The sequence below is a fragment of the Trachypithecus francoisi genome, unplaced genomic scaffold (genome assembly GCF_009764315.1).
Source record: "Trachypithecus francoisi isolate TF-2019V2 unplaced genomic scaffold, Tfra_2.0 Lachesis_group4, whole genome shotgun sequence".
Taxonomy (NCBI): domain Eukaryota; kingdom Metazoa; phylum Chordata; class Mammalia; order Primates; family Cercopithecidae; genus Trachypithecus; species Trachypithecus francoisi.
In genome coordinates, this window is record NW_022681469.1 from 47,457,497 (window position 1) to 47,485,444 (window position 27,948).

General features: G+C 39.3%; 1 protein-coding gene across 4 annotated transcripts in view; it reads left to right on the forward strand.

Annotated features, from left to right (window-relative positions):
• The window catches only part of DOCK4 (dedicator of cytokinesis 4), a 485,368-nt gene that overhangs the window by 217,948 nt on the left and 239,472 nt on the right, over positions 1–27,948 (forward strand). For all 4 annotated transcript variants that reach the window (XM_033195053.1, XM_033195056.1, XM_033195057.1 and 1 more), the window contains exons 6-8: positions 941–1,089; positions 5,739–5,823; positions 13,327–13,478. In XM_033195053.1, the coding sequence (XP_033050944.1) occupies positions 941–1,089; positions 5,739–5,823; positions 13,327–13,478 (386 nt within the window). The remainder of the gene's footprint in view (positions 1–940; positions 1,090–5,738; positions 5,824–13,326; positions 13,479–27,948) is intronic.

Genomic DNA, 27,948 nt, shown 5'->3' on the forward strand with positions numbered 1-27,948 from the left:
ACAACCCTGGGAAGTAGGTACTATAACACCTGTTTTACAGATGAAAAAACAAGCACAAAGATGTTAATGAATTGTCAAAGCTTTTTCAGCCAGTAAATGTCAAAACTGAAATTCAGATTGAAGTTGTTTGGCTCTAAGTAAGTTGATGTTCTCTGCCCCTGTGCTGTAGTGCTCTCTGCACAGTTGCCACCACTAATCCATAAAACAGCCTTGCAGAAAGAATGTGCTGCCCATGTACAGACGACAGAATTGATACTTAAAGTCTATAACACTAGTAAGTATCAAAACCAGGATTTTAACTTGTCTGCTTTCCACTAAACCACAGAGCTTAAATGAATTTCACAGGAGATTATCTTGAATCTCCACGATTGTTTTAAAAGTAAGAAAGAAAGCATTACCTTTTTAAAAGTCTAAATACTGGCCCAATAATAGCAGTGCATATCCATCAATGAATGAATTTGTGTGCCCAACTTCTGAAAGGGGATCCAATAAAGTATTGAAACCAATGTGCAAGAAATATAATTGGAAAACAATGTCTTCCATTTCATCAGCTTTAGTTGCATGCAGCCATGGCTCAGAGAAGGGAGAAAAGAATGTGAGCAAAAGTGATCAGGGAAGATTTCCTGATGGAGGTGGAAGTCAAGCCAAACCTTCTGGGATAGTAGCATTTGAGTAATGTTTAAAAAATAAATAAAAGGAGCTCTTGAGAAGTAAAGTTGCATTTCTGGACATGAGAGCAGTGTTGTGAAACTTAGATGAAGTATATAGACAAGGCAGCGAGTGTGTTTGAGGACAATGAGCGAACAGTTTGTCTATTAACAGACATCTGTCCAGAGTGGCAAGCCCATAGTGGAAGGGGCCCCTTCCCTTTCCTTTTTGGTTACCCCACAACTCAGTATGGAGACTGACTGCCAAATCTCCACGTGTTTGTATTTCTTAGCGAAATGAAGGCGATCTCTTCCACCGGCTGTGGCACATCATGAATGAAATCCTGGACCTGCGGCGGCAGGTGCTGGTGGGCCACCTCACCCACGACCGGATGAAGGACGTGAAGCGCCACATTACTGCTCGCCTTGACTGGGGCAATGAGTGAGTATTGAGCATCACAGGGTGGCCTCTAGTAGGTGAACACAATGAAAGTAACATAGGCCTGAGCCAGAACGTGGTAATGTCACTGGAAGCAATCCTATGGGCTTTTTCATGTTTCTTGTTTTTGGAGGCTTAGTGCGAACTGTCATTGATAGAGCCAAGAACCATTTCTTCTCAAGCTGGTATGGGCAATGAAATGTCGTTTGTTGTGTAGTATCATATGTGGCCTGATGGTGTGGACATGCTCATGGAAAATGAAATGTTCACAGCAATGAATTAGATGTGGCTTCTGGCTAAAATGGATCCTATTCTCAAATAGGCTTTAGGTTTGGCATGTGGATTTGCTTTTAAAATATATCTCTTCCATAACATGGTAATAGGTCACCAGTATAATCTGGAGGGAGACACTAATATTAACAGCTTCTGTGAAAAGTCTTACGACAAGTGCACTGGTGGGGCCTTTCATTGTTGCTGTGATTAGTCCTGTACATACATATTAGCTACTTTGAGGAGCTGCTTGAGAGAACTCAGCAAAAAGCTGTTCTTGACCAAGATTTATTTTTAAACAAAACCGTAAGTGACTAATTTAAAATACCAGCCATGTACTGAAATGGCAAATCTAATCACTGAAAGCTCTGACCAAGGCTGATATTGTACTAAATGCGAATATTAGCATAGAAGTGAGAAATTATAATAAGCCACCTTTGACTGAGATCCTAGGGTTGCATGAGGTTTGGGTTTAAAGCGGTGATATGGTTCCTTAATAACCCACATGGCCATATCCTCCCTTCTTTTCCTCTCTCCAAATCCCCATTTGCTATTTGGACCTTCAAAGGATCTTAGGGCAACAGAAAAAAAAGGAAAGCAGACAGAAATGAAGAAAATGAGGGGAAGTGAACCACGGGTAAATTTGCCTCTTACTGAATGTAGAAAAACCAATTTGAAGCAGAATGCCACTTCCCATTACCATAGGAAATCACTTTGTCAGAAGCCAGGTTTGATTCTTCCCAAGATGTTGCACACTCTGAATGTGAATACCCAGACCTACTAACAGATTTTTAAACCTCCATCTCACTCAGAGGACTTCTGGTATTTTGTTGAACAGGATGTGCCATACATCTTTTTACAGACAATGAATAGAAGAGCCCAGTTGATTTATCTCTAGAAGATTCATTCCTGTGAGAAATGAAACAGGTACAAATGTGGAGAGGCAGCAAGAACACAGGACTGGGAGCTCTGCTTTCTTAGGACCTGAAGCAAACCCCTTAACCCTCTTCATGTCAGTTCCTCATCTGTTGAAGGAGGAAGTTGAACTAGAAAAGACGCAAGGCCCCTTTCAGCTCCAGGATGACATTTAAAACACACAGCACCTCCTAACAGATTAGACTTGCCAGCCATTTACAGGGAACTTCCCATCCTGCCATGAGAATGAATTTCACAGGAGATGATCTCGAATCTCCATGATTGTGATGTGAGGTGGAATGGGAGTGGGAGGGGTCCGTTGGAGCGAGACCTGTGCTGCCTAATGTTTATTTCTTTATTGTTTTGAAAAACCTTTGAGGATTCTCTGAATTATTTTGGGTCTTAGTCATTATGCTGGTCCTCATTTCAAGGACTAGTTTGTAAATAGGAAGAAAGTTGAAGGAAGTTAGCTTATCCAAAATAACATAGGAATGTAGATCAGGCAAGAAAATGATACTTCTTCAGTTTTATGAAAGAAAATGATGGCAGAATGAAAAGAGGAAGGAAGGAAAAACATTAATTATGACTGAATCATGATTCAGTTTTTGACTTACATAAGTTCTGGCTTGTACTTTGGGCAGTTCTGTGGCTAACTTATGATAAGTCGGTAAAACATTGATGCATGAAAATGAGCAGTATAATTTATTTAGATCATCTTCAACTTCATGAATTTTCTGAGCTATGATTCTATTTTCTTTGAAATTCTTTGACTGTTTATTTTAAAATAACTTACAGTACAGAGATTATGAATTTACCTTATTCCTTTAAGTATACATTTGTTTTCTTATTGAATAGTGCTCATGGAAAGCAAATTAAGATAATCTCTTGCCTATTAAACTAGATGAAATTGTCCTGCAAAATAAGCCAGCAGCACATAAATCTCTGGATGAACATCAATTAATAATGTGTTCCATCTCATGTTGTATATCAAACTATTGAAGAGTAATGAAGAGAAGCCCTCTTGATGTGGGAAACTTAGGAAGAAGAGATCATTAATCTCATTTCCGAACAGGGCCAGCAAAAGAATTGGTCTTGCCTAGGAACCTCAGACAGCACTAAAATAATGGTACATGTTTCTGTTGCCCATAGAATCCTACAACACCATGTCCTTTGACTTTTCTGCTAAGATTATATGGGAGGAGGCAATCAGTTAATCCTTTCTTCTTGATGTCACAGAGTAGTTTAGTGACTGAGTTGATATAAAACATGATGCTCTCCCTGTGTGATCTCCTCTCATCTTCTCTCTCCCCTGCTTGCCTCATTTGTCCTTATTCTTTGTAAAGCACTTCTTTGATTTTACTCTGTAGGCTAGGAAACCTCAAACCATGGGAAGATATACCTAGGAATTAACAAAATCAAATAGAAACAAATAAGATTCTTCATAACCAGGACGCCAGGAAGCCGACAGAAGCTGAGCAATCAAGACTATGGGAGAAAAATACTTGTAGATTACAGGTTTCTGAGGCTGCAGAATTTCTGCACTCATTCTGCAGCCATGTAGGTCACCTGTGTTCACGTATCTTATCTTCCTCCTGCGTGTGACTGATGTCTGAATTTCCAAGTTCAAATTCTCAAAGAGGGAATCTTATTGATAGCCAATGTCTAATACTCCTGTTTGGGCTGAGCATTTTATACCAGCCTCTCGTAAGCTGCTGGCCAGCCTTTGGGTTATTTGTCCTTAGGTCAGGTGCTTACCCATGGTCCAATCAGGTGCGGCTTAGGAAGGGGAGATGGTCAAATGACTACCTTGTCTACCACCACCACTCTCAGCAGAGAATGTGGGTGGAGCAGCTTCTGATAGAAGGAGCTATGAGTAAGACAGGTATCACACATGGTTATATGCCCTCTTTCCTTTGCTAAATGATCTTCATCAGCAATATTGACCCAGTGTCAGATGATAACTTACACTGTAGTACAGTGGTTCTCTTTCAGAAGGGAATGAAGAATGCAGAATAGACCCTATCAGAATCCCTGGTGAGATACAGCAAGGGGGAACATGGACATTTTGAAAACAAATCACAGTGCTTGTTGTGAGTTAAAAATTCAACTAACATTAAATAATGGGTGTGTGAATTTTTCTCTAGGTTTCCCAAAGAGAAACATCATTTAGGAAAATTGAGAAACTGTTTTAGTATCTGAAAGACAGCTCCTACTGTCAAGGAGGTGACAGCTTTCTAATCTTCTTAAGAACAGATAGCCCTCGGGGTAGCTGGGGCAGTGCCTGGCTTGAAGTAGGTGCTGAATTAATACATTTTACTTATGAAACCTTAATGAGATTTTTGGGGAGGGCATGGAAGAATTTCAGGTTTTTTTAAATACAAAAGTAAGCAAGCTGTGGTTCTATAATTGGAAGTGTGATGCCAGAAGGCTTCCGTGTTAGCAAGAGTGGTGATGTGAAAGGGATTCAGAACAAGTGATCCTCAGAGAACTGAGCATGTGGTCTTGGATGTGGTGGTTGAGAGGCTCTGCTAGAGAAGAGGGTATCATGGCCTTGATCAATAGGGCATTACACAGGCATTGTGTAGCCTTTGAGATGATTATGGAGGGTTAGGAGATGAACAACTGTGTGGCATTGGTGTCAGCATTGTAATGTGGGTGCCCTGGAGGGGATTATGCTAGGAAGGTCGCTAAAGGGAAGCTAACCAGAATAGAATTAGACTCATGTTCCTCTGTTGATGGGAAGACATCACAAGTCAATTGCCACACTTGGTACCTCTGAGGCTGGATATAACCTTAGAATACTTCTCAGCACAGCAAGCCACATGTCAGCCACAATGAAATCTGACATAAAGGGTTAAACTCTTCTGCCAGCCCAGGCCCACAACTCATTCCCCATTTCCATTTCCTGCCTTTACTGAGTTTTTCCTAATGACTGACCTCAGAATTTGCTGTAAATAAGGACCATGCCCAAGTTCCCAGAGATTCATATAAGAAATGTGTTGCCTCTGGGCACAGCTAGGTATACTGGTGCTAGGTAAAATTCTAAAGGCCAGATTTCCCTCCCATCAACTCCAATTTCTAGAACCACATGATGTCTAGCTCTAGTTTCCATTCACTCCAGTGTGGAAGGCCTTCTCTTGTGATAATTTGAAGGGTGCTGAAGGCTTCACACCATATGGTGCTGAGGCCCCCAGTGGCAGGAGCACTCCACTGAGAGTGCCAACCCATCCCTCCTGGATTTGCTTGTCTTTCTCACCTTCTGTGTTTCAAGTTTTGCCCAGTGTCCAGCCAAGTTATGTTGTCTACCCCAACTGTGGTAACAAGTCACACAAGGTAAAAACTATGGGTGAGAGAAGCATGGTGGGTGATATACGTAATTTCCAAGTGATGTAGTAAAAAACAATTGTTTTTTAACATATTTTCATGGAGATAACTTTTCCCCCAAACTTTTGCAATTTGTTTTCTAGACAACTGGGACTGGACCTGGTGCCTAGGAAAGAGTATGCAATGGTGGATCCAGAAGACATCAGCATTACTGAGCTCTACCGATTGGTATGTACAGGAAATCTTGGCTCCCAGCCTCCCTGCTAATTTTCTGGTTTCCATGACACTCCTCATACTTGCTTGATTTTGTAAGAACAGGATGTTCCAGGATTAATTTAGAGAGAGTAAAAAGACTTGAGAGCTGAGGTGACCATGCCCTCAGTACAGTACTGAGACACTTTACCTGTCTAAGAATAACGTGGTACTCTCCAGTGGGCCCTCAACGCTCAGGCACCAGGAAGTCAATACAAAGACGTTTTCAGTTCTTTTGTAAATCTTTCTACTTTTTGCCTAGTCTAGTGAAATGTTTACAAGTCACGCATAGTTATCTGTTGTGTTTTGAGGACCATGCTGTGACTAATGGTGTCTAGTCTTAGCTCAGCAGCATGTTAACCCTCCTCCTGCCCCCATTAGCTCTATATACATAGTGTGTGTGTGTGTGTGTGTGTGTGTGTGTGTGTACGTACATAATAGCACTATATACACCACCTACTGAAACAGTCTCCTCCTTAGTCTTCAACTGCTGGACTTACACCCACCTTTCCCAGACTCCAATCCATTCCTAAGTACTAAAGCCCGTGAATCATCCTAAAATATTTGATCATATTGCCCATCATGGTCTCACTTACGACTTGAGGTTTTTTTTCTAGTTACATGGTAAGTTAAAGTCCTGTTTTTTTGCTTGGCATCCAGGTTCCCCAAATCTGGTCCAATCTGCCTCTGTTTAGCCTTGTATTCTTAAAGTATTCATAATTGTATGAAATGTACCTAATATCTTGATATTAGCTAAGTTCTGAAAATCCAAAATCAGAGAAGAGGTGATTGGGATGGGCTTTCAAAGACCATCACCCTAAGCATAATTGTACTTTGATCTCATTACTGCTGCTTCTTACCATAAAGTTCCAAGAAGGACTGCCTATCAGAAATAGTAGACTCCTTTTTGGATGATCCTGCCTCTTTTGACATATCTTTCCAAGCTTATTTTTCTGATAATAATGAGATATTCTTAACCTGAAGATTATCCATATCTGAAAAACGTGTAGGAAAATTTCAGTAAGTCCACTGGGGATGTGTCTGATTTAAGAAGGCAGTTCTTAATATTGCTTTCAGATTTTTCCATGATCATCAAATTGATATTCAGATTATCTACACTTCATTGTGTCATTTGGAATCAATTCCATTTTTTAGAGAATATTCTTTATGGTATATTGAATTTCTTCAGAGTGGTGTTGTGTGCTGCTTGCCTTCATGACATCAGTGCTAAACAGAGTATCTGGCATGTAGTGAGAACATAGTTAGAGGTCAGTTAGTGGGAGGCGAAGAAGGAAAAATAATAGCATTCCACATAAAAGTCATCACTGCCTCTTAGCTTACATAACAAATATAATCTGTACAGTTTGTCAGTCATATCCTCTGATATGGCGTCTTTATTTTTGTCCATTTATTTAACTTATTGAACATCATATGCTGTCACTTTTAAGAACATCTCTCACTTAATTTTTAAGTTCCTTTAGGGAATGCACTATATATACCGCTATGTGTTCAAGATAGTCTTGTACAGTGCTTTTGCACTTAGTAGGCACCCAGTCAATGCTTTGGAGATCATTATGGTATCATGAAAAGACTGTGGATTATTGGCTCCAAACAAATACGTTTGCAATCTGTCTCTTTCTTTTACCAGTTATTTGGGTCTTGGATTTATTATTTCATCTCTCAAAGCCTCAGTTTATTCATCTACTAAATGAAGAAATAATTACTTTCATGTTTATTATGAAGATTAGATAAGAAAATATATGTAAAATGCCTTTCCTTGACAGATAATATTTGCACAACACGTAAGCATTTAGTCAGTTTTCATTCCTTTCTTTTCTTTATTTCATCTGCATTGGAGAGCCAACAGGGTAAAAATAATTGATGCCTCATATTAGGGTTAGATTTGGCTGTGTCATGAAAAAATAAAAAGTAGAAGGTAAAACATGATGGAAATTTATTTCTTAAAGTATACAAGTTTAGAAACAGGAGTTTCTGGGTTTGGTTGTGGTTTTATGGTGTGAAAAGGAATCTACAGCCTTATCTTTCTACACTGAACATGGCTTCCATCACCAAGAACACCTCTAAGTGCAGTATAGCTGCAAGAATTCTAGCCATCATATTTGCATTCCAGGCAGTAGGAAGGAGACAGGTTTGTCTCAGTTGATTCAAATACTTTAATGAACTTTTCTGGAAGTTCCACACAACACTTGGACTTACATTTCATTGGCAGAGCTTAGGCACACCCCTGTATTTAGTTGAGTATGTCAGGTATTGGATGAATAACTGATGTCTGACGCAAATATATTTTGTTTTCCTGAGTTTGATTTTGTGCATATATAATTTTGTCTCTCTTCTTTTCATGTAACATTATATATGGGATGGCAAATTGATTTCACCTCTTTCGGCATTCCAGTTTATTGGTGGTGGCTGCCTAGAGTGCAGTGTTGATAAGATTCCAGGGTCTCATCTAGGGTCTCATTGATTAGCAGTGTTGGCCTTTGGTGGGAAAGACAGCAGGGGATATTTTAGTATGTTACAGCTGAGATCCTAGTTCAAAGCCTTCATTTTACAGATGAAGAAAATAAAACGTGATTTGACATGAAAACTTATTTTCTCCTCAGTGCTGGTTGCACTTGACTGTTTCCAAAACAAAGACAGTAGCCCAAGAACAACTCAAATAATTATCAGCTTCAGAAAAGCGCGTGCTTTTCTTTAAGACAGTTTCTTTTTCTTCCTTTTTTTCCTCTTCAACTTTTATTTCAGGTTCTAGGGTACATGTGCGAGTTGTGCAGGTTTGTTACATAGGTAAATGTGTGCCATGGTGGTTTGCTGCACAGATCAACCTATCACCCAGGTATTAAGCCTAGTATCCATAAGGGAGTTTCTTTTTCAAGTTTCTGTTTCTATCCTGGCCTAGCAATAATAAGATTCTCTGTAGCCCTGGTGTTTTTCTCTGTTCAACATGAAAGTGACTATTGATTTCACCAGGGAGAGTTGGGAGGCACCATCACCAATCCCTTGTTGTTGTTTGGCAGTTCATTGTCACTTTGGGTCGGTTAAATGGCCCAACACAGAGGACATTTGATTAATTGTTGCTGCTTTTCTTCTTTTACTTCTTCCTAGTCAGTGTTATGTTTGAAACACAAGTCTTTGCATCTTACCAAATTCGTATTGCATCATTAGAAAAAAAAGTCTCACTTTAGGTTCTTGATAGCCCTGTTAGCACATCTTTCTCACCTAATTGTGTTCATGTAAGCAGGAAAAGTGCTAAACCTCACAGTGTTAGCATATGTCCACTTAGATATTTTGGTTTAGTGCCAAAGGCAAGATTTCAATCCTTCTATAAATAAAGGGAACCTTATTAGCCAGCTTCTCTCCTATTTGTGCCTGCAGGTTTCTATCTTTTTGGAAACCTTTCTTGGTTTTGTAAGATCATGCATCTGCTTACTCTGCAATCCTTAGAAGGTTAGAGTAGCAGATCTCAGATGGAACACAGTGGTTCTCACATGCAATTTCAACCCGAGGGGATATTTGGCATTGTCTGGAGACATTTTTGATTGTCACAACAGGAGATGGGAAGGAGAGATACTATAGGCATCTTGGTAGGTAGAGGCTAGGAAAAGCTGCTAGATGTCCTACACAGCCCAGGACAGCCACTATAACAAGGAAATATTCAGCCTAGTTGTCAATAGCCCCGAGTTTGATAAACCCTGATGTAGACAGTTCATTCAATAATTAATGTATTATTTGAAGATTAAAAATTTGAGTCAGTTAAATAAATCTTTAGGATGAATCTGTTTCTTCCCCTAATCAAAGAGATAGTTCAACTGTTAAGCACAGAGTAACTGGTAGGTGCATTTGTAGTCACAAATTAACTCAAGCTCTTGAAGTGTGAACCTGACTTTTTAATTTTATTGTAATAATACTTTCACAGAGATGTTTTAGCAGTTTGCCAAAGTACTGAATTACCAAGAGAAAAGAAAGTAATCATAACCTACTAAGTCCAAATGGGTCCTAGACCTGAAAGAATGGTGGGGATGGGAAGAGGAGTATTTTCAGTGCTGGAGTGTGCCGGATGTGAGGGCCCATGTTAAATGTGCAAAGGGCAGAGTCAGGCAGGCTTATTACTAGCATGCATTCAAAGAACAAAAGTTCCAAGGCCATCATTACTCAAAAGACGCAACAATACATTGTTTAGTTTGCTGTGATTTGCATCTGTCTGCACATGATCCGGATCAGTGATTCTCAACCCTCATTGCCCATTAGAATCACCTGGGGAGCTTTTAAAACTACCGGTCTCTGGATCCCCCCACCCCCCCAGCCCCTAGAAATTCTAATTTAATTGTTCTGAGATAAGACCTGGGCATAAGTATTTTTTAAAAGCTCTCTTGGGGACTCTAAAATGCAGCCAAGGTTGAGGACCACTGATCTAGATATATTGGATTCATTGCACGAGTAAAGGAGCTAATTTTTTCTCCTTAATTCTTAGTGAATGTCATGATTGATGCAGGGAACTTTGCACTGTTTGAGGTTAAGAGCGGATATCTCCTTAAGGTCTATTCTTTTCATAAGGTTTTTACATCTGTTTCTGTAGCTCTGGCCTTTAGTAGTCATTCAATTCTTCATAGTAGCTTGTGCTCTGTTACCCTTTTAAGTAAACATATGTTTTTCTTTTAAGTAAATCAGTAAATACGGTAGCAATTCTGACGGGGTGGAGGGGGGATGGGGATGCCTTGTGAGTTAGAGATGTATTTTTATGAACATATGATGCCACTTTTGCCACAGTTAAAAAAAAATTTGTTGGCCGGGCGCGGTGGCTCAAGCCTGTAATCCCAGCACTTTGGGAGGCCGAGACGGGCGGATCACGAGGTCAGGACATCGAGACCATCTTGGCTAACACGGTGAAACCCCGTCTCTACTAAAAAATACGAAAAACTAGCCGGGCGAGGTGGCAGGCGCCTGTAGTCCCAGCTACTCGGGAGGCTGAGGCAGGAGAATGGCATAAACCCGGCAGGTGGAGCTTGCAGTGAGCTGAGAACCGGCCACTGCACTCCAGCCCGAGCGACAGAGTGAGACTTCATCTCAAAAAAAAAAAAAAAAAAAAATTTGTTAAGGCACAAAGTAGAGCAACCTTTATAGAAAACAAGCCAAAATCGCTCTTCTTTCCTACAGTTAGAAAATTTTTCTTTGGGAGTTATACCTGATATAAATGATGAATTGATGGGTGCTGACGAGTTGATGGGTGCAGCACACCAACATGGCTCAAGTATACATATGTAACAAACCTGCACGTTATGCACATATACCCTAGAACTTAAAGTATAATAAAAAAAATAAAATAAATAAATAAATAAAAGAATATTTTTCTTCAGGAACCTGTGTTTAGTAATTATAGCCCACACATGCCTCAATGCTTAGGTCTACTTTTAAAAATGACTTACTTACTCTCCACTTTTACAAAAGAGATTCCCAGTGTACCTGTTGAGTATACAGTGATTATAGATGAGTTTAGCTGAATTTTTTCTACCCTTTGCTTCTCAAGTAGTTCAAAATAAAAGTTTTAACTTTTAAGCATGAAAAAATTCTAGTGATTTTATGTTGCATTAACACTTGTAAATTTACATGACATTTTGGCTTCAAAATTTGGTCATTCAGTAGTTTTTGAACTCAAAGGCATAAAAAGATGGCTAATGTAGACATGAGGTCATTTATGCTTCAACAAAGGCTGTGGCTCTGTTACAATGAAATTGAAATCCCTGAACTATTTTTTTAATTGTCAAAGTGATCCAAAAGAGGTAGTTTTTTTAAATTAGTCTGTGCTATGAAAGTGGTAATCTTCCACGTTCTTAGCACCTGTTCTTAATACACAAGCCTAGCCACATGTTTTTCCTGTACTCTTATCCTGAGTCAGTATTACTTGAAGTATGGTCCAAGAAATGGCTGGACCATGAACTGTTGGTCCAACTATACAAATGACAAGTAAATGATTAGAAACCTTTATGGCATTTGACATTGCCATGGCATTTTTATTGTATTTCATGAAAGAATCAGTCTGCAGCGAGTCACAGGGAGAAGCAACCTGGTCCCTCACTGCAAGCAGTTTGAGGAACTCTAACCTAGATAGGTAAATTCTGCACCCTCCTTAACTCTCAGCTAAAGTGCCATTTTCCCAGGACACCTGCCCAGTCTCATGTCAAATTCCCACTTTTATACTCTCATCATAATCTGGATCTTTAGGCCGGGCGCAGTAGCTCACACCTGTAATCCCAGCACTTGGGCAGGCTGAGGCAGGAGGATCGTTTGAGTCCAGGAGTTCAAGACCAGCCTGGGCAACATGGTGAAACCTTGTCTCTACAAAAAATATGAAAATTAACTGGGTGTGGTAACACATGCCTATAGTCCCAGCTACTCTGGAGGCCGAGGTGGGAGGATCTCTTGAGCCTGGGAGGTAGAGGCTACAGTGAGCTGAGATGATGCCACTGCAGTCCAGCCTAGGCACCAGAGAAAGATACTGCCTCAATAATAATAATAATAATCTGGGTCTTTGCTTCATTCGTCACAGTTGCAGTTTTACATGTGTATGTGTGACAATTTTGTTAATGTCTGCTTCCCTTGATAGATAGATGCTCTGTGAAGGTGTGAACTATTTCGGTTTTTGCTTCTCATTGTGTTCCCAGGGCTTGGTACCTAGCAGATACTTGAATGTATGTTGGATGAATGATCATCCCCATATTATCCTCCTTCCTCGACTTGTGGATGATTCTTTTTCTCCCTCAACATGTGGGAACTCATATTTTGTCTTGTTGCCCAAGTTGAACCTGCACTGGCTGTATTGAGGAAGGGACTCAAGGTGGACACAGATGCTATTCTTAGCTTTAGACACCTTTCTGGCTTTCCTAGGTCTCTCCCTATAACTACACAGCAAGTTGGAAACTATGATTTGCCACAGCCTGTCTCAGACAACTACCACAACTTTACAATTTAATATCACCTAAAAGAACTTTTAATTATGAGTAATGAGAAGTTATAACTTAGATATAATTTAGTCTGTTTTTTAAAAAGATGACTAATAATTTGTTCTCATCTTGGGAGTTGATAAGGGAGCAAAAGAATCCTTTGAACTTCCTGCTTCCTGAATCTACTCAGTGAGTTGTTATTTCCACATTAATGATTTTAAAAATTCTTCAAGCAAGGTTCCTTGATAATCTATAAACTTCACAGTTTCTTATTTTAGAATTTGGAAGAAAATTTGAAATTTAACATCCAAAGTTAAATTGGATGTCTTCCGGACTATTTCTCTGTCTATAGTCCAAAAGACATAGAATGTATATTTTGCTGTGGATTTAGATACCAAATCCACAGCAAAATAAAAAGTATGGCGTAGGACATGACAGTCACCCCATAGCTAACTAGTTTGTTGGGTCCTATTATTTCCTTCAGTCCATGCTGATTATGTTTTTGTTGGGGGGTGTCATTCAGATGGAACATCGACATCGGAAGAAGGACACCCCGGTGCAGGCCAGCAGTCACCACCTCTTTGTCCAAATGAAGAGCCTCATGTGTTCCAACTTGGGAGAGGAGCTGGAGGTCATCTTCTCACTCTTTGACAGTAAAGAGAACCGGCCAATCAGGTACCTGCACGTGGAGATAGGGTTTCAATGTCTCCCCTATGTTAGAATGGTGCATATTTGTGCTTGGCAAGCTTTAAGATATATGATCTTGTATACTTTTTACTCTATCAGCCTCAATTTTCTCACCAGTAGAACTCTGAGTTTCTAAGCTCCCTGTTCTTTGGATGTTTCTGTGAGGGATGATGAATGCAGCATTCTTTGAAAAATTCAGAAGGGCTATAGAATCAGAATAATCGACATTAAATGGAAGTATGGCATGGATATCAAGTCTGTAATTTGTTTTAATTATTTTGTATTGGCAGCATGAAGCAAATACAGATTCTCTGGAGAAGTTTGCTTATCACAGTCAGCATGCTGTATCTTTCAGATTTTCAGTAAACCATTCTGTTATTCTTATCCTGTCTGGATCAAATGGTTTAAAGAGACAACTAAATACTTAGAAACCTTCCCATTAAAGTTTCAGAGCTGTGAGATGAAACCAATTTTCACATATTTCTTTTTCTTTCTCAGTTCTTTGAGTCTTACCTATTACAGTTCTCTTTTGGTTCTCTTTTCTCTTTTAGTATTTAGGAAAAGACATATAGTGTATCTTTTGGTTGTTCCTCGGAAGTCTCAACTCTTATTAAAACTTTTTTGTCTAAAATTTTTAATATTTGTTTTGAAGTTAAGCACAAAACTTGCCATATTTTAGATTAAAAATTTCACAGTTAAATTGAGAATTCGAATTGAATCACACAAATCACACATAATGACCCAACTATACTATGCTTTAAAAAAATACTTTTCAATAAACAGTCACAATTTTAGGCAATACCGAGTCTCATATATACACACTCGCATATATATACACACACATATATATACACACACGTATATGCATTCACATATATATACACACATGCATGCGTGTACGCCCACACACACACATATATAAGTGTGTGTGTGTGTGTGTGTGTATATATATATATATATATATCTTTTTTTTTTTTTTTTTTGAGATGAAGTCTTGCTCTGTTGCCCAGGCTAGAGTGCAATGGTGTGGTCTCAGCTCACTGCAACCTCTGCCTCGGGGTTCAAGTGATTCTCCTGCCTCAGCCTCCTGAGTAGCTTGCCCAGCTAATTTTTGTATTTTTAGTAGAGACGGGTTTCACCATGTTGGCCAGGCTGGTCTCGAACTCCTGACCTCAGATGATCCACCCACTTCGGCCTCCCAAAGTGCTGGGATTACAGGCGTGAGCCACTGTGCCTGGCCTATTATTTTATACACAGAAAATAATCTTGGAGTAATTCTTTTCTGGTAAAGTAGTTTTCTTTTTCTAGGGAATATGTGTGAAGTTTTTTTTAATGCAGTTACAATCATAAAATCTTTGTTGAATTAACTTATATCTTAGTCATTATCTACTAGTAAGTGTACTTTTTATTTCTTGACAGTGGACTATGACCATAGAATTTAGAAAGTGGTGTTTTTGTGCACCAGGGACAAAATTTATGAAGTGTGGAAATAACAGTGGTAATACAGTTTTAAAATCTACTTTCTACACTATTAGACGAAATGAATCAATGTGTTAAAAGAACTTTGCCTCTTTACAAAGCAGCACTACTAAAAAGGGAAGTAAAAGGCATGAAAAACTGATCCAAGTTACACTTTAGAAATGTGGAAGATTATTTAGAGATACTTGTTTATATGTTGAAGTGTGTCTGGTTTATGGGTAGTTTAGTTTACAAAATCTTTATAACATTGTCTGTATAATATGTGGTCTCTTTAATATGCTTTATAAACTATATGGAATGTAAAAGGAAGAACTGAAGTTATTCTTTTGCTCATTTCTGTTAAAGTTTTTTTTGTTTGTTTTTGTTTTTGTTTGAGACAGAGTCTTTCTCTGTCACCCAGGCTGGAGCTCAGTGGCACATTCTCGGCCCACTGCAACCTCCACCTCCTGGGTTCAAGTGATTCTTGTGCCTCAGCCTCCTGAGTATCTGGGATTACAGACACCCGCCACCACGCCCAGCTAATTTTTGTATTTTTAGTAGAGACAGGGTTTCACCATATTGGCCGGGCTGGTCTTGAACTCCTGGCCTCAAGTGATCCCCCCACCTTGGCCTCCCAAAGTGCTGGGATTATAGGCATGAGCCACTGTGCCTGGTCATCTGTTAAGCTAAAGTTTTTGTGGAATACAAACTCCCCTTTGCCACTAGTGCTCAAATTACATTATCATAGGATTGTAGTAATGTGGGATTAATATTAGCTTGTCTCTAAATGTCATCTCATTGTAAACATTTTCCAATTTTCTCAAACATTCTAAATAGGTATTGATCTTCAGAGTGCCCCTTATTTTATTCCTGTATCCTTAGCAAAAGTAAGATAATAACCCAGGTACAGGGTCTGCCAAAATGGTTCAAGCCAGGAGCTGTGTAGTTTTTCTGGTCTGTAATGTGGCTGGGCTGCCATGCCTGCCTACTTTCCCTGGGTCTCTCCCTCCTCTTTTCCCTCTCTCGCTTCTGCCTTCACCCTCCCCTTTTGTCACCCTCCTCCCCATCCCTTTTCCTCCTTCTCTCTCTACCCCCTCCACCACATAAACACACACACACACACACACACACACACACACACTCACACACTCCTTCAATATCCCACCTGATCTGTAATGATCCTAGGAGAAATCAAGTCAATCCCTTCCTACTGCTTCTCCTCACTGCGTTTGGTTATCTGTGGCTCTCACCTCTCAAACTCACAATCACCATGAAGGTAATTGGCCAAAGAATAAGAATCACAGGCCGGGTGCGGTGGCTCAAGCCTGTAATCCCAGCACTTTGGGAGGCCAAGACGGGCGGATCACGAGGTCAGGAGATCGAGACCATCCTGGCTAACGTGGTGAAACCCCGTCTCTACTAAAAACTACAAAAAACTAGCCAGGCGAGGTGGCGGGCGCCTGTAGTCCCAGCTACTTGGGAGGCTGAGGCAGGAGAATGGCATAAACCCGGGAGGTGGAGCTTGCGGTGAGCTGAGATCCGGCCACGACACTCCAGCCTGGGCGACAGAGTGAGACTCCGTCTCAAAAAAAACAAAAAGAATAAGAATCACAATATATGCTTACTAGATGTTTGGAACAGCCTCAGATTTATCTTCTTGATGTTTCTGAGGCCTCAGGCCACACAGTGATTGTTTTCTTTTAGGAAGTGTTCAAAACCTTGTAATGAGTCAGTTTGGTTCAAACTACTGGGAACACAGGGCAGTTCACCGTCCCTGCATGAAGAGGCCTTAGGATGCACAGATCTGAAGACTGGGCTTGACTCTTGTCTCTGCAGTTGATGGTGACTCTGCAACCCTGACCCCTTTACTTCCTTCTATTTTTTTTTCTTTCATCTTGGAACTGCTAACAGTTCTTGCTGCCTTCATCCCACCTGGCATAGGTAGTGAGTATCAAATGTCTGCATCTTCTCAGAAAAAAGTACTGTGAATGTGAGATGTGATTTTAAGGCATTGTTATATTTCTTCTTATTTATGAGTGTTTTAAAATTTTGTATTTCTTTTAAATTTTTTATTTTAGAAAAATTTCCAACATACATAGAAGTAGACTATTGTAAGGAACCCTTATGTACCCTCCACCAGCTTCAACAACTATTAACAAAAGTTTGATCTTGTTTTAACACATTCCTTTCCAATTTTTGTCTTTACCCTAGATTATTTTGAAGCAAATTCCTGACCTCATAATATTTTCAAATGTAAAAAAGGGAACTCTAAAGGAATTATCATCTAACAAATTAATATTCCTTTAACATCATCAAATATTCATTTGCCATTGGATTCAGATTTCCCCTATTGACTCATAAATATTGTTTTACAAGTTATTCAAATTGAGATCCAAATAAAGTCCATATGTTGCAGATAAGTCTTATACACAAATTTCAGCTCTAGCTTCCCTCTTCCTCTTAAATTCCTGGAACTTACTTGTCATTTGGTTTGTTTCTTTTTGAGAGTTGAAAGTCTAATTGCAAACATTGAAAATCAGTGGACAAAAGATAGTATAGTTAAGTGAATGCTTGTGTTATTAACTAGGAGGGTTAGTGCTACAATTTACAAAAAGTAAAATGCCAGAGGAAAAGAAGTCATTATACGAAAAAGACACTTGCACACTCATGTTTTTAACAGCACAATTTGCAATTGTATTAATATGGAACCAGCCCAAATGCCCATCAGTCAATGAGTGGATAAAGAAAATGTGACATACACACACACACACACACACACACACACACACACACACACATATATGCGTGCCATGGAATACTACTCAACCATGTAAAGGAATTAAATAATGGCTTTCGCAGCAACCTGGATGGAATTGGAGACAATTATTCTAAGTGAAGAAACTCAGGAATGGAAAACCAAACATCGTATGTTCTCACTCATAAGTTGGAGTTAAGCTATAAGGATGCAAAGGCATAGGAATGACATGATAGACTTTGTGAACTCCAGGGAAAGGGTGGGAGGGGGTGAGGGATAAAAGACTACACACTGGGTACAGTGTACACTGCTCAGGTGAAGGGTACACCAAAATATCAGAAATCACCACTAAAGAACTTCTTCATGTAAAAAATTAAAAAAAATCAAAACCAGAAGGACAGAGAACTAGAGATGTGATAAAACATATGATAAGTGTTAATGATAGAATCTAGGTAGTATGTATATATGTGTTCACTGGAAATTTTTTTATTTCTTTATATTTAAAAGTTTTCATAATGCTAAAAATCTTAAAAAAAAAAGTAAAATACAGTCTAAATGATCTTTGTGGCTTCAGTCTGGCCATTGATCACAGAATGTTACCTTGTCCAGGTACAGGTGGAGGGAACAACATGTGTAAAACCTGTAGAGGACGGATTAGGAAACAAGGTGTTTATTCCTCACATAAGACAGATAACTGGTTAGTACTTTGAAAAAAAAAAAAATTCTCCTTTAAGAGCAAACAGCCAGCATTTATTGAGCACTAACCATCTGCCATACTCTGTTCTAAGTGCTTTAAGTATATTATTAGCACCAATTTTATAGATGAGGAAGCCAAGGCACTGAGAGGCTAGAGAAGAAGACCAAGCTTCTGTAAGTGGCAAAAGGCTGAGCAGAGCTTCAGACCCCATGCTCTGGCCCAAAACCTGCCCTCTGAACCACAACACCAGCAGTCACATCAGAATCACTGCCTAAGTGCTTCAGTATTTGTCTGAAAGTTTCCATAGTTGAACAGGATTTTATTGTCCAGAATTGGAGCTTTAGAGACTGAAAGTCTTAATAATAAATTGTTATGAATTCTTGATGATGGTAATTCTGAAATTGATATAGGGCCTCAGAAATCGTCTGTGTTATAGAAGTTGGGTTTTAAAATTGAGTCCTTCTCAAAATACTTTAAGAATAGCAAAGTGGCTCCTCTAGCTACCCATGATGTGGAAAGGAAAGAAGGCCAAGAAGAAGAAGGTGTCCCTGACCCCTGCTGTCTTGAAGAAGAAGAGGCCAAGAAAGTGATACATCCCCTGTTTGAGAAAAGGCCTAAGAATGTTGGCATTAGACAGGACATCCAGCCCAAAAGGCACCTCCCTGGCTTTGTGAAATGGCCCCGCTATATCAGGTTGCTGTGGCAAAGAGCCATCTCCCATAAGTGGCTGAAAGTGCCTCCTGCAATTAACCAGTTCACTCAGGCCTTGGACCACCTAACAGCTACTCAGCTGCATAAGCTGGCCCACAGGTACAGACCAAAGACAAAGCAAGAGAAGAGGCTGTTGGCCCAGGCTGAGAAGAAAGCTGTGGCAAAGGGGATGTGCCCACTAAGAGACTACCTGTTCTTTGAGTAGGATTAACACTGTCACCACCTTGGTGGAGAACAAGAAGGCTCAACTGATGGTAACTGCAGATGACATGGATCCCATTGAGCTGACTGTCTTCCTGCCTGCCCTGTGTCATAAAATGAGGGTTCCTAACTGCGTTATCAAGGGGAAGGCAAGACTGGAATGTCTAGTCCACAGGAAGACCTGAACCACTGTTGCTTCCACACAGGTTAGCTCAGAAGACAAAGGAGCTTTGGCTAAGCCAGTGGAAGCTATCAGGACCAATTACAATGACAGATATGATGACATCTACCATCACTGGGGAGGCAACATCCTGGGTCTAAAATCTTTGGCGCACATTCCCAAGCTGGAAAAGGCAAAGGCTAAAGAACCCACCACTAAACTGGGCTAAATGTGCACTGTTGAGTTTTTTGTACATAAAAATAATAATTCTTAAAAAAAAAAAAAAGCAAAGTGGCATCAATTCTTTATGCTAGTGATCAAAATCTTAGATTAAGTACTTAGATGTGTCCAATACAAAATGAGCCAGCCTGTGAAAGCACTCCCTTTCTCGTTCATTCAGTAGAATTGTGAAGCACGTAGTATCTCCTCAGTACCAGCAAGAGTGCGTTTCCTGATAAGAACTTGTCAGTGAAGCTGGACCATATTTAGAAAGCCCACTAATTTTATCTCAAACAATTACTGAATATCCCTGAAGGTGGCCCAGTATGTTAAGCCTGCAAAGTCACCTCTCGCAGTGACTAAAGATTCAGGCCCATTCCAACGGCCTCCTGCTCAAACACACCTACTCCAGGCCTCTTTTCCAGTTTACCTTCCTCACTTCTTTATGTCACATCACCAGCCCAGAGTCTCCTGAAGGCACAGCCACATTGGAGCAGCAAAAATCACATACTTTTATTTGAGATGTATACAGTCTTGACACAATTTCTCTCTATAAAAGATAATTATTAGTTTTATAAAATGAGTTTTCCAGATTTTTACATGAGCCGATTGTTCTTAGAGCATATTTATCTGGTTGAAAGTTTATGATTTCCCCAGCCCTCAAGGGTATTGCTGGGAAAGGGAGGGAATCATTTCTCTGCAAATCATCTGTAATTTTATTACATTCATTTAACACTTATGTAATGCTTATTATATTCCAGGCACCATTCTGAGCTCTTTAAGAAATATTAATTTAATTAGCTCTTGTAACACTCTATAAGGTAGATACTACTAATATCCATGTTTTTATAGATGGGGAAACTGAGGCACAGAGAGTTTTTTTTTTTTTTTTTTAAATAACTTGTCCAAGGTCATACAGCTGATATGTGGTGGAGCTGGTATTCTGACATGGCAGTTTATGTAGGAATCTGTATTCTAAATCACTGCTCTTCACCCATACTCATTATGTACAATATCTGTAAGATTCTATATTTTTCATCAACCTATTTTTACTCACCATTGTGTAATAAGGGGTCTGTCGAGGGTTTGTGGTTTTAGGAAACTAGAGTAGGAGGGACTTGACCTCGTCAAGAATTGACAAGAAAGATCCAGTAGTGAGGGAGAGGGGAAATCACTGATCGCCCAAGGTCCCTTAGGAGGCATCAGGAAACAGATTTGAGTTTGCAGGTGGGGAGATTAGCCATGGGCCAGAGAAAGGAAGAGACAAAAGAATGTAGACGTGCATAAACTGAGGTGTAGGATTGGGCATATGAGTTTTTGTTACATAAAAGCAAACTACTTAGCATTATTTGTTACTGTGTCTCCTTTAGCTTGCATTTAAAATTGGCTTCTGTACTACGTGGTGATAGAGTCATGGTGTTTGTTCATGCTTTCCATAGGTTGTGCAGCTACGGATGTGTACATTAATTCTTATCTCTGCTGTTTTGGCATATGTCAATTAATCTACAACAGACAGTAAATTTTATGGACCAGTGAAAACAACGCTGTTTACTGGTTGACTACCTCCCTTATAACTTTCATTACTTTGTTTACTGATGTACTCTAAACCTTCATTAGTTAAAGTTGTAAATTTGTCTTGGGACTAATCTATTAATGTATTGCATTCTCATCAGAGAATATATTTAATAGGACCTGAGTGCCGCCAGTTGGTACTCAGCTGGCATAGGGCTGCTCATGCATGCGAGCTGCTGGCGTGAGCTTTTATTTGAGAAAATAGCAGCAGGGTAATACTTCTGGAAAAAGTGTTATCCTGGTGATTAAATACAAAAAGTCTTATCCTAGTAATTAAGTACAGATGAGGTTTACTGTCTGCTTGTGACTTATTCATATACTTTTCTGAAGCTAGGTCTTTTTCCTAACATCACGCCATTAAACTCTCCATTTTTCTTGAAATAGTTCCTTTCCATATAAATTTTATATTGGCTACAATTACCTTCTATTTCGTATATCATTCCATTCTATCATTTAAGGAAAGGAAAGTAATGAATGCAATTGGTGAGGTATAAATTTTTTTTAATATGGAAATATGGATTCATACTGAAGTCTGAAATACATCTGGATATCTCTTCATCCCCAGGACACATACCTGTCTGTCATCTTGTGCTGGAGTCAGATGGCAAGAGTTCAAGTCCTGGCTTTGTCATTTAGTAGCTACATCAGCTTTGGCAAGTTATTTCATGTCTCTCAGGGCTGTTAACTTGTCTGATAAGTAGAGATAATAATAGTGCTTTCCCTATGGGGTTATTGGAGGATTAAATTTAGTGTAATACTTTCCACCTGATAATTGGTCAGTAAATCTTAGTTATTAGAATGATTATTTTTAAAAAATAATATAGGAAATACACTTAACCAGAAATAATATGTGTTGGTTGCTCTTGAAGCCTTAAAGAAATATGTTCCAAGGAACTGTTTTTTTTTTAGGTATATGGTATTATAGTTATGCAATATTTAGAGACCTACTAGTAAACAGGTAAAATGGAGTCAGAGGTATAAGATTTGCTTTAAAATACTTCAGCAATGGCAGAACAAAAAGAAAGAAAAAGCAAAAAGGAGAAAATATAAGAAAGTATGTGGAGAAAGTAAGACAAAATTTCTTGGTTATGAATTCCCTGTGGTAGGTATATGAGCTCTTGGTTGAACTTCTAGCATACAGTATATATAGCTAATGAATTACCTGCTTAAAATTTATTAATGTTTTCTGTATGCAGGCCATGAAGCAATGAGAAAAAACATTTTTTTTCCCAGTCTCTTTAAAGAACATTGGATTGGTTTAGTCACTAGCCCCATAGATGATGGTCTGAATTCCATTCTGCCTAGAACAATGTACTCGTTATATGAACTGACAGTTATGTTTTTCATAATGTATTTGACAAAACTTAAGAGGAATGTTTTCCTAATGGTCTAGGACATTCAGTGTTATATCATACATACATTATAATAATATTCCCCTTGAAGCATGAGCCTTGACTCAGACTTAAAATAGGCAGCTTTTAGAAGATTAATAAAGATTCTGTGAGAGAAAATACCTTGTATACTTAAATTCTTAAAGGATTTTTGCCTTACAGGCAAAATCAGTACCATCTTCCTAGAAATTCTGAATACATATAGGTTTATCCTCCCAAAGGTGAGGGAATTCCAGTTGTAAGAATGCACATCACCTCTACCCATTTGCTAGTTCATTCACTCACTATGAAAGTGTAGGAGGAGTAAGTGAAGTGTTGTATGCCAGCTGTATGAGGTCCTTTGAGCGTTTGTAGAGGTTTAAAGGTGAATCCTGAAGCAACGGCAGAAGCGATCCAGACACAAGTGAAGGAATCTACTTTGAAAAAGAGGAAGGGCGCTTCTTTCATTAATGTGGAAGATGAGGGAAGTGAAATGGGTGTAAAATGCTGAGATGGAATCAAGAGACTGGGTCTGTGGCCTTGATCTTTTTTAAGTAAAGGAGGAAACAAGACCAGCTGCCATTGGAGAGCAAAAAAGAGGACAGAGAGAGCTGAGGACTGAAAGTGAGTTGTAGGAGGAAGGTAAGCAGATGTGAAGCAAATGTGTGATAGGGATCCAGCAATGCAACCCCTGGGCATGCATCTAAAGAAATGAAACCAGTGTGTCCAAGAGATACCTGCACTTCCATGTTGACTGCAGCACTATTGACAATAGCCAAGATGTGGAGTCTGCCTAAGTGTCCATCAACAGATGAATGGATAAAGAAAATGTGGTAGATACACACTTTGGAATACTATTCAGCCTTAAAAAGAAGGAAACTCTTGTCATTTGGGACAACGTGGATGTACCTGGAAGACATTATGTTAAGTGAAATAAGCCAGGCACAGAGAGACAAATAGTGCATGATCTCACTGACATGCAGAGTATAAAAAAAAATTGAACTCATAGTAGTGGAGAGAAGAAAGGGAATTACTAGGGGTTAGGAGAGGGAATTTTGGAAAAAGAAGATACAAAATTTCAGTTAGATAGAAGGAATAAGTCCAAGAGAGCTATTGTACAACATGGTGGTTATGTTTAATAGCAATGTATTATATACTTGCACATTGCTGAGGGAGTAGATTTTAACTGTTTTCATCACCAAAACAAACAAACAAACAAACAAAAAAATGTGAGGTAAATCATGTGTTTTACCTCACGGTAGGTTAGCTTGATTTAGCCATTCTACAATGTATACATATTTAAAAGCAACATGTTTTATTTAGAATTGATAAATATATACAATTTTTATTTATCAGTTCTGGTTTTTTTAATTTTTTTATTTATTTTTTTAAAGACGGAGCCTCACTCTATTGCCCAGGCTGGAGTACAGTGGTGTGATCTTGGCTCACTGCAACCTCTGCCTCCTGGGTTCAAGCGATTCTCCTGCCTTAGCCTCCAAGTAGCTGGGACTACAGGCATGTGGGACCACGCTCGGCTAATTTTTTGTAATTTTAGTAGAGATGGGATTTCACTGTGTTAGCCAGGATGGTCTCAATTTTCTGACCTCATGATCCTCCCACCTCAGCCTACCAAAGTGCTAGGATAACAGGTGTGAGCCACTGCACCCAGGCCGTTTATTTATCAATTCTAAATGAATGAATGAATAAATAAATAAATAAATGTTTAAAATATGTAAATTAGTGTGAAAAAGAAAAGTGTGATAGGGAGTAAGTGAGTGCTCATAGAATTGCTGAGTGCAGTGAGGGCCGCGCCAACGGGAGACATCTGAAATTGCTGGTGCATCCAGACTCCCAGGTTAGTTTTTGCTGGACGTGCTCAGCAAATAGGGATCAGAAGCAGGTGATAAGGTTGGAGACTGAAACATCATAGGTGGAAAAGAATGAGAAAATTGAGAATTTTGTGTCACAAGGAAAATCTAAGAAGTTACCATCATAGCTTCCAATGGGTGAGGCTGATACAATCTAATAGCCTTTTCAATTTTAAAAGGAAATGAAAGAACTGTGCTTCTTTAGAAAAGACTGAGTTGCTAGGAAAGTTTTTCAAGAGTTTACAGAAAGAATTGTTGGGGAGAATTGTTATTTGGCCCAGACAAGTAAAAAATGCTAATATTTTTGTGTATGTATGCTAGTACATAACACAGTTAAGACAGCAGATATGGCTCTTTAATTCCCTGCACTATGCTAGTATTTCTCATTTCATACATCATTGAAGATTTATAGCACGATCACAGAAGTTCAGCATCTATATTGTTATATAAATTAGGAGCATATATTGTTTTGAACATCAAAAATCATGGGCATAGATACCTTTTTGTAGTTTCATGTTATAAAATCAGCTCAAAAATGTGACGGCTCCAAAGCAGAGCAAAGCAGAGCAATAATGTAGGGAAAATGTCTGAGTGGCCAGACGTGCAGGGAGTACAACTTTGTTTGAGAACAAAAATAGATGGAGACGGCATTCAGAGACCCTCCTTGGATTGTGGCAATATCAACTATTCCATACGGCCCAGAGCATTTCCTGCCATGTCTAGACATGCTGGCACAGATTTCTCTGTGGGTGTCTGCCTGCCTGTCAGTGACCCGCAGCGACCTTCCCTCGGGCCCCCTGTTGAAAGGCACTCCTGCTTTCCGCCCTCGCTCTTCTCCCTCATTTGATTGTTCCAGCAGGTACGTGAAATGTGGGATTGTTGTCACTTCAGAGTTAATCAGGTTTGTGGTTTACTCCCCCTTTGGTCACACTTCTGTGTCACATTAAAAAAAAAAAATCATAAATAATTGCTTTAGAGATGCTGTGATGTCAATAATGGGAGAGTTTTAAATATGCAATGAGCCAGGAGGAGGATCTAAATTAATACAAAACAAGCAAAGAAATGCTTTATTTATACTGAGAGCACCCAGGGTAGAACTGATTTACTTTTTTCTCTGTAGCATTTTAAGAGCCATACAATTCTAGTTGTTTTTGAAGTTGTAAATTACTTCATCGTTATAATGTGTTATTATAATAATAGGTGGCCAGAAATTCCAAGTTGCAGAAAACCAAAAACTCACAGAGTCAGTGAACTCAGAACTGACTTTCTCTTTCCCTTTCACTCTAAGCTCTGATTATTCAAGCTACTTGTCTTTTTTTACTTAAATAGTGCAGGATTTTAGAACGTGACCAGAAGGTCCTTTTACCCCTATTCCTGTGTTTTAAAAGTGATGATTGATGTTCTTTTCACTAGGATTTGGATCATCTCTGTCTTTCTTCCTTTGCCGTATGTCTGCTACCCATAAGGTATTCAGAATTATTTCGCTTTCCTGAGTTCCCTACAGGATAAGCTATGGTCACACATAACAACCCACCTCACAAGGACTTCTTTGGTATTCAGCGCCATTTGTGTTGTAAGATGGTTCAACATTAACAAAGGAATTATTAATGATGCAGATCTTGTTAGTTGCTTTTCCAAAGATAAGACTTTGCCCACTCATCATCTAGATGTTCTCAGCACCTTGTGAGAGTGCCTGACACAGGGTTGGGATTGATGCAGTTAGAGGAAGCTTACAAGTCTTACATTGTTGTTGAGGGAAAGCATTAAGAGCTCATGCCATTATTATCTTAATTTTTGCTATCATCTTTCCACTGTGGTGAGGATGTGCTTATTAAGAAGAGAGAGTGCCGGGCGCGGTGGCTCAAGCCTGTAATCCCAGCACTTTGGGAGGCCGAGACGGGCGGATCACGAGGTCAGGAGATCGAGACCATTCTGGCTAACACGGTGAAACTCCGTCTCTACTAAAAACTACAAAAAACTAGCTGGGCGAGGTGGCGGCGCCTGTAGTCCCAGCTACTCGGGAGGCTGAGGCAGGAGAATGGCGTGAACCTGGGAGGCGGAGCTTGCAGTGAGCTGAGATCCGGCCACTGCACTCCAGCCCTGGCGACAGAGGGAGACTCCGTCTCAAAAAAAAAAAAAAAAGAAGAGAGAGTATTCAAAGTGTTGAGTGCATCAAAAATGTTTATAGAGTCGTTTCATGTTACACTGTGCTAGTAAGAACTGTGCTCTCAGCCCTGTCTCTGGGGAAACGTCATTTGCAAACACTGTCATGCTTTAAAAGTACATAAAAATTGTCAGATAAATGTATAGCATCTTCCCCCAAGTATTTCCATGTAGACATTTTGGACTACAAGTTAAACAGAGACTGCATCTTTTTTTTTTTTTATTTCAGTTGAGCTTTATAAAGTTCATACTCTTCTTGTGGAATTGCTGATGTTCATTCGTTCATTCATTTATTTATTCAGCAAACAATTCTTGCTGTCCTTCTCAGGGCGAGATACTCATTTGGACATTGGGAACATATCATTGAATAAAACAGGAATGAAAAATTCCTACCTTCACGCCATTTATTAATATGTTGTAGGCCGCGGTGGCTCAAGCCTGTAATCCCAGCACTTTGGGAGGCCGAGACGGGCGGATCACGAGGTCAGGAGATCGAGACCATCCTGGCTAACACGGTGAAACCCCGTCTCTACTAAAAATACAAAAACTAGCCGGCGAGGTGGCGGGCGCCTGTAGTCCCAGCTACTCGGGAGGCTGAGGCAGGAGAATGGCGTAAACCCGGGAGGCGGAGCTTGCAGTGAGCTGAGATCCGGCCACTGCACTCCAGCCCTGGCGACAGAGCGAGACCCCACCTCAAAAAAAAAAAAAATAAATACGTTGTAGGACGATTTGACATTAACAAAGGAGTTATCAGTGATGCAGTCCTTGTTAATGCCTTTTCCAAAGATAAGACTTTGCCAGTAGACAGAACTTATAGTCTACTGATGTTCAAAATATTCCAGGAAGTATTTTTTCCAGGTTGTTTAGTTATATAGTATACCTCTAAGGATTTTACTTGAAATGAACTTTGAGATTTCTAAAGTCTCCTGAACTTAGAGTCATGGCTATCTTTCTTAAATCAACAGTCAATCAAAAGCATTTCCTTAATTGACCAGTTTCTGTATCATCCCTTTGTATGGTACCCAATATGTAATTTTTATTTTACAAAAGTATTTCACATTTCTTAACAGTCAATCAAAATCATTTCCTTATTTCACCAGTTTCTGTATCATCCCTTTGTATGGTATCCAATATGCAATTTTTATTTCACAAAAGTATTTCACATGTCTAAAGCAATGGTTCCTAACTTTTTCAGTACCAAAGATTTCTTTTTAAAAGTATATAAATGATAGACTTCAACAGAAAATAATGTACCTATTCTCATAAGCATTAACATTTTCCTAT